The sequence below is a fragment of the Octodon degus genome, unplaced genomic scaffold, assembly GCF_000260255.1.
Source record: "Octodon degus isolate 3935 unplaced genomic scaffold, OctDeg1.0 scaffold00037, whole genome shotgun sequence".
Lineage (NCBI taxonomy): Eukaryota > Metazoa > Chordata > Mammalia > Rodentia > Octodontidae > Octodon > Octodon degus.
The window spans coordinates 8,743,384-8,762,301 of NW_004524613.1; the positions used below are offsets into that span (position 1 = coordinate 8,743,384).

Genomic DNA, 18,918 nt, shown 5'->3' on the forward strand with positions numbered 1-18,918 from the left:
TCTCTCTAGATTTGCATATTCAAGACATCTCTTATAATTGAAATCAAACACATGACCTTTGCTTTTGGCTTCTTTCACTTACATTTTCAAGTATCACGTGGCATGTATTGGGACTTCATTCCTTGTCATTACTGAGTAATATTCCATTGTGTGGCTATTTTATTTATCCATTAATTAACTGATGGTCATTAGCATGTTTGCACTGTTCATCAGCTATAAATGGTGAGCTGTGAACATTCACAAACAGATTTCTGGGTGGATTTGCTCTCGTTCCTCTTGAGTATAAATCCAAAAGCAGACTTGTTGGATTGTGAGTCAACTCCATGTTCATGACCCTTCCTTCAGACCCTGTCTTTTCCAGACCTTGGTGTGCTAATGGAAAATGAACAGAGATACTACTTCCTGGCTCCTGGGTCTGGCAAGCAAGCTGTCCCCTGCATGCATCAGGCCCTTCCACAAATGCCCCAGGATGGTTCCCTGGATCCTACTTCTGGCTCTGCCCTCAGTGTGCTGGGGACTCTGGGTGAGCTGCTTTGCATCTCCGTCTTAATTTCCCAGGGGACACAGGATCCCAACTTTGGGTAGCATGGGTCACTGCTGCCCATCCGTGAATGTCCTGGGGATGGAGTTGTGAGTGCTCCAGCCTTTGTGTCTACCCCATTTGCCCACCTTGGGCCATAAGGTTGGTGTTTCTGGGTCCAGTGCTTTCTGTTGTGGAGGCTGAATCTTTGACACCTGTCGCCACTTTTTTGTTCAAGGGATGTTTCTTTGCCCTCTTGAAACAAAACACACAGCCTCAGGGACTCTCAGTAAGTGTCTCTGCCCATCTGCCCAGGCCTGCTGAGAAGAGGGAGGCCTGCGGAGAAAGCCCGGCCCCAGTCCTGGCCGCTCCTAGACGGCCAGGCTCAACCCTCTGTCCTTAGCACCTCCTTCCCGGACTCCATCAACGTTGTTATTCTGGGCTTGGCATGGGGCTGAGGGGTGAGCTGGCAGGCATCCTGGGTAAACACGAGCAACTGGAGAAGACAAATGCCTTTGGGGGGCAGAGGGTGGACCCCACCATGCCCCACCCCATGAGGGCTGCCAGGCTGCACAGGCTTCTGCTCCATGCACAGTGGACCTGGCAGGAGAGGGCAGTGCAGGAGGAATGGAGGGGCTCCGCTCCCTACCCTAGGAGCTCTGTGACCTTGGGCAAATCGCTTCACCTTTCTGTGTCTCAGTTTTCCTTATCTGTCAAGTAAGGGGGCAACACACAAAGGATTTGTGGGCGTCACGGATGCATCAAGAACTGTCTGCCCTGGCAAGAAACATAAAATGAGCAACACAGTACGTTCTGTGTAAACACAGAGCTGTTTGATTTTGTCAAAGCTTTGGGGTTCTAACCGAGCATCGGATGTGCTTTTGAATCACAAGGAGTGGGCCTTGAAATACCAGGGTTTGTTTTTACATGCAAACAAGGCAGGCTGGGGGCTGGGTTGGCAGAGACTTGATCAGGCCAGCTGGGCGGCCATGCCCCTTCTTTCTCCCAGGAGGCAGATGGGTGGGAGCTGAAATCAACAGTCAAGTTCCCTCCATGGCCTCCTTGCTGGGCTGTGCCCTGCCCCTGCCCCTGCCCTCGGGGCTTCAGAACATGAGGCAGACACACAAACAGCTGTTCCCAGCCCAGGCTGCCAAGCACTGTAACGGGCTGAGATCTGCTGAGTGGAACCAGGGGGCGAACCATTTTGCTGCCATCCAGGAGGGCTTCATAGAGGAAGCCTCCTTAGAAGGTTTTGAAGGCTGAGTGGCCCCTTGAGTGGAGAAGAGAATAGGGAAGTTCTAGCAAGAGGAATGGCGGGAAGCACCAAGGCTCCCCGCCTGCTCTGGCCTGCCCACCTTGTTGTCCAGGGAGCTGGAAGCGGAAAGTGACATTTTCCAGAGCCCTTTTGCAGCTGAATTCTGGGGCGGATATGCCAGCGCGGAGCAGGATGAGTTGGGAGAGGCCAACCTGCTTTTGGCTCTGCTGCAGCTGACAGTGTGGCTGTGGCCTTGCCAGCTGCTGTGCTGGCACCAGGGCCACTGTGGTGGCACCACCAGGGTCGGGTGGTAGCTGCCAGCTGTGGACTTCACACAGGTTTATGGGTCACACAGTTCTCCCCCCCCCCCACTTCCGCCCTTCCCGACAGCTCAGGAGTCTGTTTCCCTTATGAACTCTGCCCGAAATACCTGGCTGCTTTCATTTTTCCAGCCACCCGTTAATTGACCCAAAGCTCCAGCCACTCAGGCCACGCCAGTGTGCAGTGCTCAGGGGACAGAAGGGCCTGGCACCTGGCAAAAGTGGGGCAGAGGCAGAGTTCTTATTTTATCTGTATCTGTCACTTCCTTCGAATGACTCTTCCTGAACATCTTCACATCTGATGACATTCATCCACCTCATTGGTGGGAATGAATGAAGCCCAAGTCTCTGTATTCATGGATCACCGTCAGGCCGTACGCTGCCCAATGGGAGTGCCCCCAGCCACCGGGGTCATCGAGCCTAGAAACAGAGCCAATCCCGATGAGATGAGCATCCGTGTAGATTACACACTGGGCCTCAAAGACTCAGTATGAAAACAAGAAAGGGAAATATCCCGCTGGCAATTTTTATGTTGATTACAAGAACAAGGCTGAGCTAGGTGGGGCACACATGTAATCCCAGTCCTCGGAAAGCTGAAGCAGGAGGAGGAGGACTGCTGTGAGTTCAAGACCAGACTGGGCTACAAAATGAGCTCAAGGCCAGCCCAAACTGCAGAGTAAGACCCTGTCTCAAAAAGACAAAAAAAAATAAATAAATAAAATAAAATAAAATAAAATAAAATAAAATAAAATATTATTAAAACTAATTTTTTTTTCTTTTTAACATGGCTATTAAATTTTTTTTTTTTTCATTTTGTTTTTAGAGAGAAGGAAAGTTTATGTTGTCCAGGCTAACCCTAACAAGGCCCCTCCCTGAGCACAGGAAGGTGAGTTCCCAGAGAGCGGGGCTCCTCGCAAGGGCAGGCCCTGTAGGAGGAAGGGCACTCCAGGCTCAGGGGACTGCTGTACAGAGGCTAAGAGGGCACAGGTGTCCAGGGGGCACAAGAAGCTCACTGTGGCCCAACATATTTTGGAGCTGGAAGGGGCTAGAGATGAAGCTGCACTCTATAGAGGCTTGAATGCCAGTGAAGTTTAAGGCAGGGAGGTGTGTTCCCCCGCCCAAGAGAAAGCTCACAAAGCACAAGACCAGAGCTTGTTTACATGTGAAAAATAAACTCTTTTATTTCAGTGTTTGCTCCTTGTGCTTCAAAAGTACAACTACTGCCTGCTGGAAACCTGAAAATGTATATATAAATCTACAGAGAAACAGCGCAGTATTTATATAAATCCCCCAGGTCAGCTCATCTTGTGGTTCTCTATGTGCAAAGCAGAGAGTTTTAAAGGCACTGATGTGATTTTTCCCCAAGCCCCTCTGGGATCTCAGGAGCCCCAGAGGCTGTGCCTGCACCCCCAGTAGAGACTGCCCCATCCTGTCCAGCCTGAGGGAGGCCTGGTCATACAGAGAGCATGCAAGGGTAGACTCAGAGATGATAACCTACGTGTTCCCCACACTTCCTCGGGGCCGGACTGTGCCAGGGCGCTGGCTGGGCAGGAGGGGTATGAGGGCACTGGCTTTGTTGGTTAGTGACCAGGCAGGCAGCTGAGGCGCCTGTGATGGCTAGACATTGTGTGGGCAGGCACTGGTTCTCCTCCCCTAGCACCCGGATCTGCAGGGAGGGGCCTGGGTGCAGGTGGGGAGCAGGATGGCTGGTGATCAGGCTTCCCTCTTGGAAACGGCCTGGGCCCAGGGGTTATTCACAAAACCGGCCATGTAAGGCACAGAGGCTTAGGGGCAAGAGCACACTGGAGATGTGCCACTTCAGTCACCCAGTGGATTAATGAGGAAACTGAGGCCCAGAAAAGGAAAGGCAGAATCTGACAAGACTTGGAGTTCAAACCCAGGGAGGGTTCTGATCCCCAGTTCCCCCAAAGCCCACCAGCTCCTTCCCTACCTCCTGGCCCCCACTGGGCCCTTTGCAGTCAGTCCCCCAATGGCCTCTCGGTCATTCTCAGGTCAGAGCTGCTGTCATAAATGCAGTGCTGGCCTTGAGCCAGGAGGCTGTGTCTCTGACCCAGGCCTTCCTAACTCTAGCTGTGCACGTGCCACGCACCCCCAGTAGTCCAGTGTGGAGAGGGCAGTGGCCGCTCCGAGCCTCAGCTTCCTCACCAGGATGCAGCCCTCATGGTAGCGAACCAGCCAGGAGCCCTATACATTCCAGCACTGCAAGCACAGGAGATACCTGGTGCAGAGGCGCTTCCCAGTGGAGATGTGGGGAGAAGGCTGCTGGGCCAGGGCTCCAACAATAGGCAGGTGGGGAGCTGGACCAGGCAGGCAGGCATGTCTGCCAGGATGTTCCCCATCCCCTTCTGGCTTTGGCACTTAAAAAGGCTGCCGGGGCCTGAGCGCCATAGGCAAGAGGTACAGGACATCGCTGGGCAGCTGAGCTCCTTGGCCCAGCCAGTGTGCACACTGTCCTGTGCTGGCCTGCTCCACGGGGCTATGGAGCAGACTGAACAGCTGGGTAGCCAGTGGCTCTCCAGGAGGGCCTGGGGCTGGGCAGGGAGAGAAACTATCCCTTCTCCCACCCCAGCTCCAGTCAGCCTAGGTCGGAATTGGCACCATGTTGCCACAGAGTATTCCATGTTGGCACAGGGTGGGGGACTCGATTCAGTGGGACAAGATGAGCGGGAAGCACATTCTGTGCCACAGGGCCCCCATGCAGCCCATCCCTGCCCTAAGCAGCCCATTCTGCCCATTAGCTTGGGATAAAGACCAGGTCTGGTTGGGGGCTTCCAGCAGGCTGAGGTGGGTACAGGGCTCCTTTAAGCTGGGCCTATGATGACGTTCCGATAGCCCTTCACTGCCTTCAGCTTGTCGCACTCGAAGTTCACCACCAGCTTGTGGAGGCCTAGTTCCGTCGGCAGCAGGTCTACCCGCACCTTCACTAGCTCGCCTGCTTCCACAGAGTCTGGGCTGCAGAGAGAGGGGGAGGGAGAGATGGGGGACATGTGACCACTGAGCACCCAAAAGGACTTGTTACCAAGGCCTCACACATATGGAGCTACTGACAGCAAAAATGAATGGGCCTGGACTGTCACCCAGGATGGCAAGTCTGCTAGGCACTGTCAGCTGTTATTGCATCTCTCTGACATGCTGTGTGTGGTTCTGGTGCTTCTTGTGGGTGCCTTGTTAGTCTTTAAAACACCCCTACCTACCAGTTTATGCATCTCAGAGATGCATAAACTGAGGAAAAGAGTGTGAAGGAACATATTCAGGGTTATGCACAGAGCAATGGTAGTTCAGGTGGCCATGTGGGTGATAACACTTTGAGCTACATGTACATGATTTGTGTCCTTTACATATACTGCAGTAAAAATTTTTAAAATATGAAGCACATGGGCCCAGGAGACAGCTCAGCTACATAAGCACCTGCCTGGCAAGCGCAAGGTCCTGAGTTCCATCCCTAGTACCTAAATAAGAATAAAATAAAATATGAAGCATGTGCCTGCCCAGCAGGGCAGCACATACATACAGCTACTTGGGAGGCTGGCACGGGAGGCCTGGGAGGAAGGATTGGGTGGGAAGAGAATGAGTTCTGATTGTCCTTCACTACCTTCAGCTTGTCCAGCTCGAAGTTCACCTTCAGCTTGTGGGAGTCTGGGGAAGAAGGCCTGAAAATTCAAGCCTGGGCAACTTAGCAAGACCCTGTCTCAAAACAAAAAATGACTGGGGATGGAGCTCAGTACTTCTTGGATTGAACCTCTGGTATTGCAATAAAATAAATAAATTGATAAAATGTTTGGCCATATGTGTGTACGCATGTGGATACCTGTTGACACATCACACATCCATGTGTGTGCATGTTTAGGTGTGGCCACTCGGAGCGTGGACACCTGAGTGTGTGAAGACTCATGTGTTTGCAGGTGGGCATTAGGTGACAGAGTGTGTCACTCCCAGGTATGTGCAAACTGGTGCACAGAGTGCAGCTAACTCGTGGCTGGCAGGAGGCCTGGGTTGCTGGAGAGTGGAAGCAGGCTCCATGCGGGACGTGAGATGAGGGTTCCAGGCCAGGGTTCACCCCTGGAGCAGCCCTGCCTCTTCTGATCACCTTCCCTCTCATTCCTCTTGCCTGCAATGGGGCAACCAGCACTTACACCTCTATGGACTTCTGCTCCTTGGTCAGGCCAGCACCCTCCACAACGAAGATACAACCCAGCAGCTCCACGGGGAGCGGATTCTTCAGGGACACCTCGGCCACCAGCTTGCGGTTCACCTTGGGCTCCCCCAGGACCTGGGAGAAGGTGTGGGGCAGGGGAAGGGGCAGGGTGAGTGTGTGGGTCAAGTGTGGTCCACCTCTGTGCCTGGTACTCTTTGGCTCAGGGTTTGCTAAACAATGGCACACTCATCTCTGCCACTATCACTCCCTGCCCCTATGCCTCAGCTTCCTCATCTGGAAAGCACAAGAGCATACCTGCTCCTCCATGGAACTATACTGAGGCTTCCAAAATGCAGGTACAAGATGCTGGCCTTGTTCTAGGGGTTGGCATACACAAATCACAGGCTTTAGAGTCACGCTGGCCTCCACTTTCTCCACCATGTGAAGTTCGGCCCTCTCTGAGCCTGGGCTGATGCAGGATTCTTACTGGAGAAATGAGCTGAGATGCACAAGTTCCTGCTGCGCTCACTGCCTCTCCCTCTGCTGTTTAGCATTTAGGTGCTGCTCTAGGGGTTCTGGGCTTGGGGCACCTACCAGCAGTGGCTGTGATGCTGGTGATGTGGCTGAGCACAGTCAGCTCTTACTGCGTCCTTCTGACATGCAGCGTGTGGTTCCAAGTGCTTCCTGTGCATGCCCTTTCAGTCCTTAAAACCCCCTACCTGCCCACATGAATGCTGTAGTACAGATGCATAAACTGAGGCAGAGAGGGGAGGAAACATGCTCATGGTCCCCCAGGCACATACCCAGTGGTCTAACTCCAGATCCTGTGCCTCTACTCGCCCATCCCTCCCTGCCTCACCAGCACCATCACGGGGCTGGGGGTCCAGGCTTGGAGCTCAGCAGCTAAGGATTCATGCTTCTAAGATCGCTAAATTCTATGACTTCACCATCACGTGGGAATCTAGGATTCATTCCAAGGGGCTAAAAGCCCTAAATTCTTTTGGCTTCTTGATGCTTTTCCTGGCTGAGCCTAGGATTTGGGAACACCCCCACCCAAGGCCCAAAGGCTTTGAGTTGCATGCAGGGTGGGGCTGTCCTTACCCGGATCTTGATTTCTGGATTCTCCAGGTAGAGGTCCCTCTCAGCCAGCACGTAGCTGTTGGCTGCTGGCTCAATGAGGAGGCCCCGCACCTTGATGAGGTTGGACTCGGTCAGGCAGTCACGGTACTTTTCATAGAGGATGTTCAGGGGAATGCTCTGCTCTGTGGAAGGAGAGGGAGGTGTTGAGAGGGCTGGATGCACCCCTGCCTATGGTCACACATGCTATGCAGGCAACGCAGGTCCCAGGCCTCTCCTGCCTACTTTGGCTCTAGGGTCTCCAGGGCCAGGAGGCAGGAGGCAGGTAAGGGCCTTGCTCTAGCACCCATTGCCCTGGGCTCTGATCCCACCGCTCAGGACCACCTGGGCACTGAGGTGCTCCCAAGCCTGCTGGGAAGTGCTCTGATCGGAGCTGCCCTCCAGGCCTGTCGGCTGTGTGATCCTGGGAAGGTGACCTCCCCTCTCTGTTGTTCCTTTGTTTGTTCTGCTCTGGAGGACATCCAGCTCTTGCTGGGTGGACCTGTGACCAGAGGTCATTTCAGAACAAAGCCACAAAGGGATGAGAGGTGAGTTAGAAGCCAGCAGGACTGATCTGCCCCTGGCAAAGCAAGTCAGTTTTAGCAGTAGTTTCTTGCAAGAACAGAGGCTTCAGAACTCCTGGTCTGAGCTCAGGAGGCAGGAAGCAATGCAAGAAGGTGTGGCCAGCTCTGCTGGTTCCACTCCTCAGACATCCTGGACAGGTCCCTTTTGCTCCTGGGTCTCCATGCCAAATGGGGGTGCTCACTGGGCTTCCTGGGGCCCCACCACCTTCTCCCTGTGGCAGGAGCCAGCACTATGACTGCAGACTCACATGGCCTCTCTGCCTCCTGTCCCCACCTTCCCATACCAGGCCAACTACTTAGAAACCCTAGCCAGATACAATTTGTCATGCTTCTATGTCCATCTCATATGTGTGTTCGTTTTCTTTAAATCGATTTGCTTTGTAGTTTTTAACTTTGTTTCCCCCTGGGTGAACATTTTCATCATTTATTTACAGTCAACGAGTCTCATCATAAATAGCGGATCCTTAGTAAAAAAATAATTACAAGTAAGAAAAGTTGTGCTTACTCCATTCTGGCCAGACAATGTTAGCTGCTGGGGCGCTAAGTCTGAGCCCTGAATAACTCAATGAATGCGAGCTGAGTAAGGGTTAGGGATGCCAGAAGCCAATCAGCACTTGCTGAGACTTCTCACCACGTCCTCTGGGGACGGGACTGGGACCACAAGGACAGTCACATGGGACTTGAGGTCCAGGCCTGCCTGAAAGCTGGGGACCGCAGCCTACTCTGGAAAGTGCCATCCTGGCTTCCAATCTTCATTCCGGGTGGATATGCTCTGCCTCTGATCGAATGACGTGATGCGGGGGAGAAAAGTAGACTTCTGAGCCAAAAAGAAAGGGGAGTGAACCTGACTAAGTTCAGGACGTGGTGGAGAGGAGTGGAAACTCTGAGCAGCCACACAGGAAAGAAGGGAAACATTGTACTTCAGGATCCTGGAGGATGTGGCCTCACCATGGGCTTTTCCAGGAGGTAGATGCCAGGCCAGGGCTGGACCTTGAGGAGAGGCCATTCACAGGCAGGTGATCACAGCCTTGGCCTTGGGCCATATGCTGGGGTTGGGGGGGGTGGCACATCTGTGGCCAGTCTCAATTATTAATCAGACAATATTTCTTGTTCTAGAAGTGGGCCAGGGGTGATCCCTGAGGCCATACTGGCTGCTGTCCCAGTGACCCACCTGAAGGGGTAAGGGAGGAAAGAGAAGGAAGGCGGAGGCAGGAAGGAGAAGAGAGAGAAACTGTGGAACACAGGCAGGGCTGGGGGATGAGTAGATCCTGTTCCCTGTCCTGGGCCTGGCTTCCCGTCCATTAGCCTGTGGAAATCCCCGATCTTATCATCAAAGAACATCAAGCAATACAGCCAAAGTGTGGAGGGTGAAAGGGGGCTGGTCAGATTGACCTTGGCTCTGGAGAACTGGACAAGGCATGCTGGACTGGCTCCACCTCCAGCTAGAGAGCAACACACAGCCCTTTGCCCCTCTCCCCGCAGCCTGTGTCCTTCAGGGGTCCCCAGGTAGAGAGGTCCTCTGCCGAGCACATCCCTGACAGTCCTGGCTCTTGGGCTCTGGATGCAGAGACCACTGGGTCTTTTTCATGTCATCAAAGTGGTGGAGATCAGAAGTCGTTGAGCCCAGAGCACACACCAGTGTGCGGCCCAGCAGGCAACAGGGAAGGTCCTTGGTTTCTCTGCCTCCCTGAACTTCTGCTCAGAGAGGAGCAAGGGCCCCACCATATCTGCAAGTCTCACACCCTCCAGATGTCTCCCATGGCCACATCTGCTCCCTGAGGCCTCACAGGGCTAGCAGGGGCCGTGGGTTGTGGCCCCATTCAGAGATGATATAACAGAGGCTCAAAGGCAGGTTCTCTTGCTTGTGCTGGGCATTAGAAGGCAGCCGGGGAATAAGTCACAAGTCTGCTGGCTTTAGATACACCCTTGAACAGAAGCACAGTGCCACAGCCCCTGCAGAGGCAAGGGCTGGCTGGGCCCAAGCATAGGGCCACCAGAAAGTGGGACCCAGGATAGAAGAGATACTGCTCTCCACACTGCTGGGCATGGCCCCAACATGGGCTGCCTTCTTAGGGAGCCAGGCTTTGGGCAGAGGGAGAACAGAGGAGTACTGGGTGACAGGCGGTGGGGAGGATGACGCAGGGTGGTAGAGGCCATGCACATGGAGCACACCCACCCTGCCCCTGTCCCTGACTGTGTCATACTGGGGACCTGCTGCAGACACAACCTACTCTGTCAGGGCACACTCCCCACAAGTCTGCTTGGGACACTGAGTTGCGGAGAGGTGGCCCTTTGCCCAGTGACAGGGATGACACTCCACTTAGTCACACTGCCCCTTAGAGGATGGCCAGGGCCTTACATGGCAACTCTCAGAGCAGCTCCCAGCTCCAAGACCCTCTGCTCTTCTCCTGCTTATGGCTTCGGCCTCTCAGCTGGAGAAAATGAGATGGGGCCGCTGGGAGTGTCAGCAGGCACTGGGCTTAGGCCGGGCTCTGTGCCACCTCCCCATGTGACTGCAGGGCCAAAAATAACTTCAGGAGGACAACCAGACACAGTGATAATGCCAGAGAGCCTAGGCGCTCAAGGGGACAACTGTGCAGACCTGGGCCAGGGAGCCTGTGTGACAAGGACACTGCTCAGGATGGGGCTCGACTGGATGGTCTGACGCCACTGTTCCCCAGGAGAGGGGCTCTCCTCTGCCTCAGAGACCACGTATCCTCTCCTTGTGCTCCTGGCCTGCTCTGTCCAATACCGCAGCTTCTGGCCAAGGGGCTACCTAACCTGCAATACCTCCTGCTTCCGCTCTGCAGTTACAGGAGGCCTGTTCTAGGAGCTCAGCAGCCGCCTGGCACTGGGGGCTGCCACCCTGGACAGCACAGCGGTGGAGCCCTCCACCCTGGCCAGAAGTTCTATGGGTAGTGCCCAGCTAGATGCTCCTTTCTCTGAAGCCAGGAGTGTTAGGGGGCAGAGGGAAGCACCTGAGGTGGGGGAGCCGGAAGCCAAGCAGAGGAATTGGCCAAGGGAAGGGGGTGGAGTATCTGGGAGAGTCGGCAGGGGTCCCCAGAAGATAAATGCAAACAAAGACATAAAAGAATACAGTTAGGGTTGTAGGCACAGTCCTGTCACTTTCTACGTGACCCCAGTACAGCTACTTTATCTTTCGCACATCTTTTCCCTCATTCTCGTTAGAAGAAATAGGTGGAGACTTAGGAAGCACTCAGCGTGTGGCCTGGGCCAATGAAGAGCCCCATGAATGCCTGGAACATGGTGAGCCACGCTGGGTACTCGGGGCGCCACCTAACTCGGGGCCAGCTGATGCCCGGCACAGGCAGACTTACCTGAAAAGGGATCCAGGGTCAGGTCTGGCAGGTCCTTGGTGCCGCACTCGGGCCCCAGGACCCCATTGTAGCTGACAGTGCGTGCACAGAGTAGGAGGCGGCATTCACGGCTCTCCGCAGTGCCGTTGGTAATGTAGGCGAAGACGTCGAAGTCACTGCCCATATTCATGCTCTGGCCCACACGGATGCGCATGTCCACCCCTGTTTCCTCCTTAGCCTCCTCCTTCTCCAGTTTATTCAGGTGGTTGGCCCTCGTGAAAGCTTCCCTCTCCTCTTCAGACCCTGCAAGGACAGGGACAAGAGCCACAATCACAGCTAGAATACAGCAGCAATCAAGGAGTCCTTCCTCTACATGTTTGTACCAGGAGGAGAAAAGTGGATCTTATTTATTTTCCATAAGTGAACATCTACTCAACCCTCAAAACCCAGCTCCAACTGACTCCTCTTCCAAGTTTCTCTGCTGGCTCCTTCCCCAAGTTATTTTATGTCTACATGCTTATCCCATGAGCTGCTCCATGATTGTTTCCTTTGCCATTACATCCAACCTAGTGTCTTTCATTCTTGGTGCACCCTGGACATGACTACAGTGCAAATGTTCTCCCCTACAACTGTTCGCACAGGGATTATTTCTACTTGAAATCCCTCCCCGCTTCTCTACCTGTCCAGCTTTCCAGTGGAAATGGCTGCTTCCTCCTTTATACTCTGTCGGCCTTTCCTATGTGCCTTACATCCCCTGCACCAGTGGTGTTAGGACCATGTCTATTTTTCTATCAAACCATGAGCTCTACACCTCAAAGGCCAGGGACAGCCTCTTCTGATCATCCTTTCCAGTGAAGCCCTCGGTCAGCTGTGCAAAGCCAGTGAGGGTCAGGCCAGGGCAGGGAGTAGAATTTCTTAGGTCCCTGTGAGCGCAGGCAGGCCTGGCTCACAGGGGACACTTAAGAAATCCCTGTCATAGTAAGCAGGCTGGTGGATGTGCTCCGTCCAATTTTTACGAGTTCCTTTCTCCTGCTGATTTGAGTATGAGGAGCCGAGGGGAGCCTCACCCTGTGTCAGACTGAACCTATCTGGTCAGTGTGCAGTTTCCCTTGGCCCATTTCTCCACAACTTCACTCTTCCCCTTCCTCCTCTGTGCTCACTTCCCCAGCTGTGTGTCAAGTGCTGTGAAAATAAACACTGCCAATTTCCAGGAAAGTCTCCCCTGTGACCTCTCAGGACTTTCAAGCACATTGCAATTTAAAAAAGTGCAGAATTGTCCATCTAGAGTTGTGGGTCCTGCCCCCCTTGTCAATATGTTAAAAAAAAAAAAACAGGCAGGGAGCCCCAACTCCATACTGGGTCTGTGGCCTGCCGGGGTGCACGGCAGGTGGGAAGTGAAGCTCCATCTGCCCCCGCAGCGGGGTTCCCCCAGAGCTCCTGCTCCTGTCAGGTCAGCCGCAGTACTAGTTCTCATGGGAGCTCACGGAAGTGGGGACCCTACTGCAAACTGCATTCCAGGACCTCGATTGCACTGTCCTTTTATGTATTTGGTACACAGTCTCACTACACAGCTCTAACTCATCATAATACTCCTGTTTTCAGCCTCCCCAGCACTGGGATTACAGGTGTGCACCACCACGTCCGGTCTGCCAGCTCAGTGCACCCAGGAACTGGACCAGCGCAACATGTGGTGCCAGGGATCGAACCCGGTTCCCTGTGCTTGCCTTAGTCGGCTGAGCTATCTCACTGGTCCTGCGCTGTCCTTTGAATGATCCTGAAAACACCTTTCCTCCAGTCTTTGGGTAAACCATCTTCCATGACCCCAGTCCCTGGTGCCAAAAATGCTGGAAACCGATGCAACTGCGACATTAGCAACAGCGCTGTGGGATGCCTGGCCCTGCTGCGTATCAGCTGTCCCTTCAGTTTTATTAAGAGTCCAGCCAAGCAGATAAGTGAGGCTTCAAACAACAGATAGAGTCCTCCTGTGAATTGCGACAGAAAGCGTTTCCAAAACGAATCATCCTCTATTACTGTCCCCAACATCTTTACACTTGTTTCTGAGCAGTTTCGTAAAACAGGATGTCACAGGAAGGTCACTGGCATGCATTGGTGGCCGGATCTCTCTCCCCCATGAGCACTTGTGCTCGCACACACACACATATACACGTGCACATGCAAAGCCCTGCGCGGCGCCTACCCTCTGGGTACTTGTAGGTGTACGTAATGTCCTCCCGCTCATCTCGGCCCACGCTCTTAGTGCTGATCTTCTGCCCCACGACCAGGGAATGGTTGACAGACTTGTGCATGGACCCATCCTCCTGCCGGATCCAGTCCACCACGTCAGCGTTGACCTCCGCAAACACGAAAGGGGCGTCATACTTGGTGCTCAGGTCACCCTCCTTGATGGCACGAACCGGGACTGGGCCACAGCAGTACGTCCCTGTTTGGGGGTAGGAGGGAGCGGAGGGTCAGGGCTGTGGGAACAGTGGCATCAACAAATGCGTGATTCAACCACACAAGGCAGAAAACCTGAAGCCCAGGCAGCCCTCTGCCTTGGGGACTCCAATCCCAGAGGGTACCTGGGGTCAGAAGAGGAAACTAGAGGCCAGGACATTTGGGGTTCAGTCTTAGTTCAGACCCCTACAAGCTGTGTGGCTTCAGGGCAGATAGTCACTTCTCTGAGCTGTAGTTTCCCTTAGGGTTAATGCCTGGACTTTCTTCAGAACTCAAGCTACAGATGGAAAGTTTTGAGCACACTCTCCATGCACTGCAAATACGGGATAAATAAAATAGAAGCCTGTCCCAAGGCACCCTACAGAAACCTCAGAGTCCAGGAGCAGGCAGCTGTTGTGAGGGGGCTGAAGTCAGTGCCCCACCCAGCTTGGCTGCAGGGAGCCCCAAGCCGGATGTTTACCGAAGAGTGGTTTGTGACAGCCTCACACTGCCCCAGCGCCATGGTGGAGACTAGAGGCTTGGCAAATGTAGTCCAGCGCATCCTCGAGATGGGATGCAGTGACAGGAAGTGGAATTCAAGTCAGAGAAAACCATCTGAAGGGGAAATGCTGACCATGCAGTCAGGCGTGGGTGGGGCAGAGAAAAGGCCCACTGCTGACCCTCATGCAGGGACCCACAGGGTACTGCTACCTGCAGGATTTGGGGGTCTATGAACTTGGATGGGGAAAAAGCGATACTTTTAACCCACTACACTCTGACACAGCCCTGCCTTTCAGTTACAAAAGCAGGCAACACAGGCTGCGGCCTAGGAGCACTTACAACCTGTGCCCATACAAGTCACAGGCATTTCTGCAGGCCATGTCACACAGGCTCATCTCCACCCCTGCTGGAACTTAGAACCCTACCTGGAGCTTCTTTTATAAAAAGGCAAGCATGTATTGTGTATCATACCTGAACTTTTTAGATTACTTTTTCAGTCAGTACCGGGGACTGAACTCAGGACCTTCACCCTGAGCTGTATCTCCTACTCTTACAAAGAAACTTAAAAAAAAATTCTGCCAGTCACTAAGTTACACAGATTGGGCCTGAATTTGTGATCATTCTGCCCCAGCCTCCCAAAGTGCTGCGATTATAGGTATGTGCTACCATGCACAGACTTTTTAAAACTTTTGTTGAAAGTTATTAACTTTGGTTTTCTTTGGAGAATTTTACGCATTTTTTTCTATATATTTAAAAATATAAAGAGAAAGCCTCCATGTACTTTAGCAGATTTTGCCCTTGTTCTGTCTAAACACACATTCTGATATCTAAGCTGAAATTTCTGGAATCTGTGTGGAAATTAAAATGAGTCCACCCCAGGAGCGCACTGAGACAGCGACTGAGCCTGGGTGTGGTGGTGCACGCCTATAATCCCAGCACTTGGGAGGCTGAAAAACGGGAGAATCACTATGCGTTCAATCCATGTAGTGAGACCCTATAGACCCTGTACTAAATACATTTAAAAAAAGAAATTAAAATGAGTCTGATTTTAGGGGGAAGATGGAGAAGTCATTGAATTTTTTCCTTTATGCTTCTTCATATTTTCCATTTCCCACACTGAGTGTGCATTACTTTTCAAAGTATAAAAACAGTACACTATGAAACTGTAGGTGAACACACGTGTGTGAACACAGACGCACACACATGCATATACACACAGTCTGGCCCATGGTCTTTGGCTTGGAATCTGTTCACCCACTCCCTGGTGAATCCCTGAGACTCCCCAGCTCCAGCCCCTCTCCAGGTGACAGGGCCATGCCCACCCACCTTCGCTCTTCTCCTGGGGTGTGGGGTCCAGGGCCTGCCACCCCTCGTACCCAGGCTCCAGGTCCGGCCTGGTCATCCACGACTCCACCCAGCAGTGGAAGTTCCTATCAGGAAAACCAGGCAGAACATGGACAACTTTCACTGTGACCCCTCAGGTGGCCCACCTAGTGCCCCAAGAGGTGTGTTCACCTCATCTGAAGTTGGCCCAGGCACAGCACCACCCAGCACTAGGGCCTTCTCCTCCAGAGCAGAGAATTCTCACCCACCTCCCGCCTCTTACAGTGGCTCCCAGCCTGGACCCCCTTGGCCCCCTTTTTTGCCTGCCCATAGGCCTGGTCCCTACTTCCTGCTGTCCACAGTAGCCAGCAATGAAGCCATAGGTGACAGCCCAGCATCCTTGGAAACCTGCCCAGGGCCCCTCCCGGTCTGATTCTCTCAGTGTCAGTCCAGGGCTGCTGTGAGTTTTCCTCCCCTAGGCCTTTGCGAAGGCCTCTGGCCCAGTCCCTGCCCAAACACTGCTCCACTGTCTCATGCAAGTGTGACCTCCTTCATGCAGCTTTCCCAGCTGTCCTCTCCCCAGGGACCTCTGTAGCCCAGATTGCTCCTAGGCCCCACCTCACCAGATCATCTCGCTCTTGTTCCCCTCGATCTCCCCGAATTCGTTGCGGAAGTACTCGATGAGCAGGTTGCTGTTCTGGTCATGGGCTGAGTTATAGTTGGTCACAACTCGGGTAGGAACACCAAGGCACCGCAGCACTGGGGGAGGAGGGAGAGGTCAGCACACCAGCTGAGGCCCTGCAGACCAGTGCCTGCCCCAGGCCTCTGTAGCCCAACCTGCACCCAGGGAGCAGTGTACCCACTGGCCATGCTGTATGGGCAGGTGCAGCCCTTTTGCCTGGACAGTGGCTTCCACCTTGGAGGTTACACTACATCCCACCATGTCCACTCTCACCACTCTAGGATGCAACATGACCTCAGCACTCTTCTGATAAATCGTCAATGGCTTCTCAGGGACCGGGAGGCCAGGACCAGACCCCTGGCTGTGCTCTTGACCCTGAAGGGCCTGGCCCCAGGTCACTCCTTGCACACTTTGGCCCAGCCACACTGCCCTCCATGCTGCTGCTAGCTCGGGGGCATTGGCCTAGCCTGCTCCCTCCACCTGGAAGGCCATGCTGCCCTGTCTAGCTGCCCTGTCCCTGCCTTGCCTGCACGGCTGGGAGTCCTTATCATTCCAATAGATGAGAAAGTAAGTGACCCTAGAGGGTCACAGTGCAGGTCAAGGTCCTGGGAGGACCTCATTCATGCCAAAACTGTTTACTGGGACAAGGGGTGGTGTTGCAACAGTAGGTGAAAATACAGGATCTTGCTGGCATCTCAAGACTGAGCTCAGCCCTGCCAGGCAAAGCACAAGGGGGCTGGGAGGAGGCTCCTCGGGTGCTGAGCCTCTTCCCCCTTCCCGTTATGTGCGCTTTCTGTTTACTATAAACAGGACGTTTTCTTGGAGTGGGAAAAAGTAAGTAAAAGGTGAGAGCCCCAGTAAAGGATCCCCAGGCCCCCACAGGACTTGGGCTCTACTTTCAGTTTCCGTGGAAGTTCAGAGGGAGAGGAGCAGGGATGTGGCCTTCACCCTGTGCCTGCCATCAGCCAGGGCCAGCGCTTTCCAGATGGCTCTGGATTCTGACCAGGAGACTTGTGGGTGAGGGGGAGAGAGAGGAGCGGCTGTGAGCTTCTCCCTCTTGCCAGGCTCCTGTGCTGGGGCAGCGGACAAGGGCCAGGCTTGCTGCTGCCCTTAGCCGAGGCTATGGTTCCAACATGCGACAGCCCTCTCTGCTGCCAAGGCACCTGCACTCCTCCTGTGTCCTGCGAGGCCTCCTTGCCACAAGGCCAGGCACACGGGGTGCACAGGTGCCTGTACGGTTCTCTAGCTGTGTGACCTCGGGCCAGTCATTTCCCCTCTCTGAACCCATTTCCCTTTGGTAAAAGAAGCTAAGAATAGTAGCTTGTCAGGATGTTGTGATGACTCACAGAAAAGCTGTGGGTGTGGGCAGAGTCTCATCTGCCTGGTGCCCAGGGCAGCACCGAAGAGGCATTTGGGGACAGCTAAGTATGTCATGTGCTTGTCAAGGCAGACATCAGGCCAGTGGGTCCTGGCTGACTCATGGGGGTGGAGCAAATGCCCAGGGAACAAGCTAAAAATACTGGAACCCCGGCTTCACCTAGGTTCCCCCAAATTGAGTCTCACCTGAGTCAGAAACAGTGCTAGGTGACATCTTCCAGCCCTAAGAGGTTACTAGGAACCAGGTCATTTCCTATTGTCTCCATTTCACAGATGAAGAGACTGAGGTACGGAAACACCCCCTCTCTTCTCAGGGTCCATGCAAGGTTAGAAACAGCTGGGACCCATCCCGCTCAGGACAGTCCCAGGGCCATGGGCTTGGCCAACCCTGGTTCTGTCACACTCATGCCTGGAAGGGGACCGCAGGGCCCTGGATGCAACACAGGGCAGCTGTTGGCCAGACCCACTGCCAAACCCATAGGTGTCGTAGCCCAGGGGGCGAACCATCTGCAGGCGAGCCTGCGGTAGAGGCCAGCCTGACTGTGAGTTTCTCTAGAAAGACATGTTTCAGGCCTTGCAGCAGGGTCTGGGCAGGAGTTTGCACTGGAAAGCGGACATCAACAGCCACTGGGACAGGACAGCCAGGACGGAAAGGAGTAGAGGAAGGAGAGGATAGGGGGCCCTGGCCATCAGATCCCACCTGCCTGCAGGAGTGGAGCACCTGCTGGGGGCCTCCTGGAACCCTTCTTTGGGTTGAGCACTGGTTTTAGAGTCAGAAAAGCTGAGACCCCTCCCCCCCATCCCAGCCAGTTAGAGTTCCTGATCCCATTAATAAGAACAACAGTATTAAACAGCAACACTCTGTATGTATTTGCTATCCTGTACCTGAAATCATTTTGAGCTCCTCACAGGTATCCCAGCATAAAGATACTACAGTGGGCCCTCAAATTATGACTGGCCTGACATACAAACAACTTGCGTTAAGACCAAAATTTTAGTTTTAACTTATAACCAGTCTTGAGTTATGACCTAATTGCTGGCCACTTGTGCATCCAGATGGCCTCAGACACAGACTGAACCCTTAAAGAATCTGGAAGGAACATTACAACATCCCTTCCTGCATGGAATTCACCAAGAAATCCTGGGCCAAGGTCTCTATATAGACACTGAGATCTGCCTGTGCCCAGGAGAGAGACTCTGAAGACTGTATAGAGGAGCCTGAACCTTCAGGGGACAACCCAAGTTACCTCAAGGCCTCGGGCACAAATTGTGCTTGGAAGTCATGGGTCGCTATATTATTATCCAGTGCTACATAAGATGGAACCAGGACTCAG

The 18,918-nt window shown here is 53.6% G+C and overlaps 1 protein-coding gene across 1 annotated transcript in view; it reads right to left on the reverse strand.

Annotated features, from left to right (window-relative positions):
• Positions 1–3,279: 3,279 nt before the first annotated feature.
• Tgm2 (transglutaminase 2) overlaps positions 3,280–18,918 on the reverse strand; it is a 33,060-nt gene continuing 17,421 nt past the window's right edge. The window contains exons 7-13 of the mRNA XM_023714753.1: positions 16,149–16,284; positions 15,529–15,632; positions 13,466–13,708; positions 11,290–11,571; positions 7,353–7,513; positions 6,250–6,386; positions 3,280–5,068 (exon numbers count right to left, since the gene is read on the reverse strand). Of these exons, the coding sequence (XP_023570521.1) occupies positions 4,918–5,068; positions 6,250–6,386; positions 7,353–7,513; positions 11,290–11,571; positions 13,466–13,708; positions 15,529–15,632; positions 16,149–16,284 (1,214 nt within the window). The 3' untranslated portion in view covers positions 3,280–4,917. The remainder of the gene's footprint in view (positions 5,069–6,249; positions 6,387–7,352; positions 7,514–11,289; positions 11,572–13,465; positions 13,709–15,528; positions 15,633–16,148; positions 16,285–18,918) is intronic.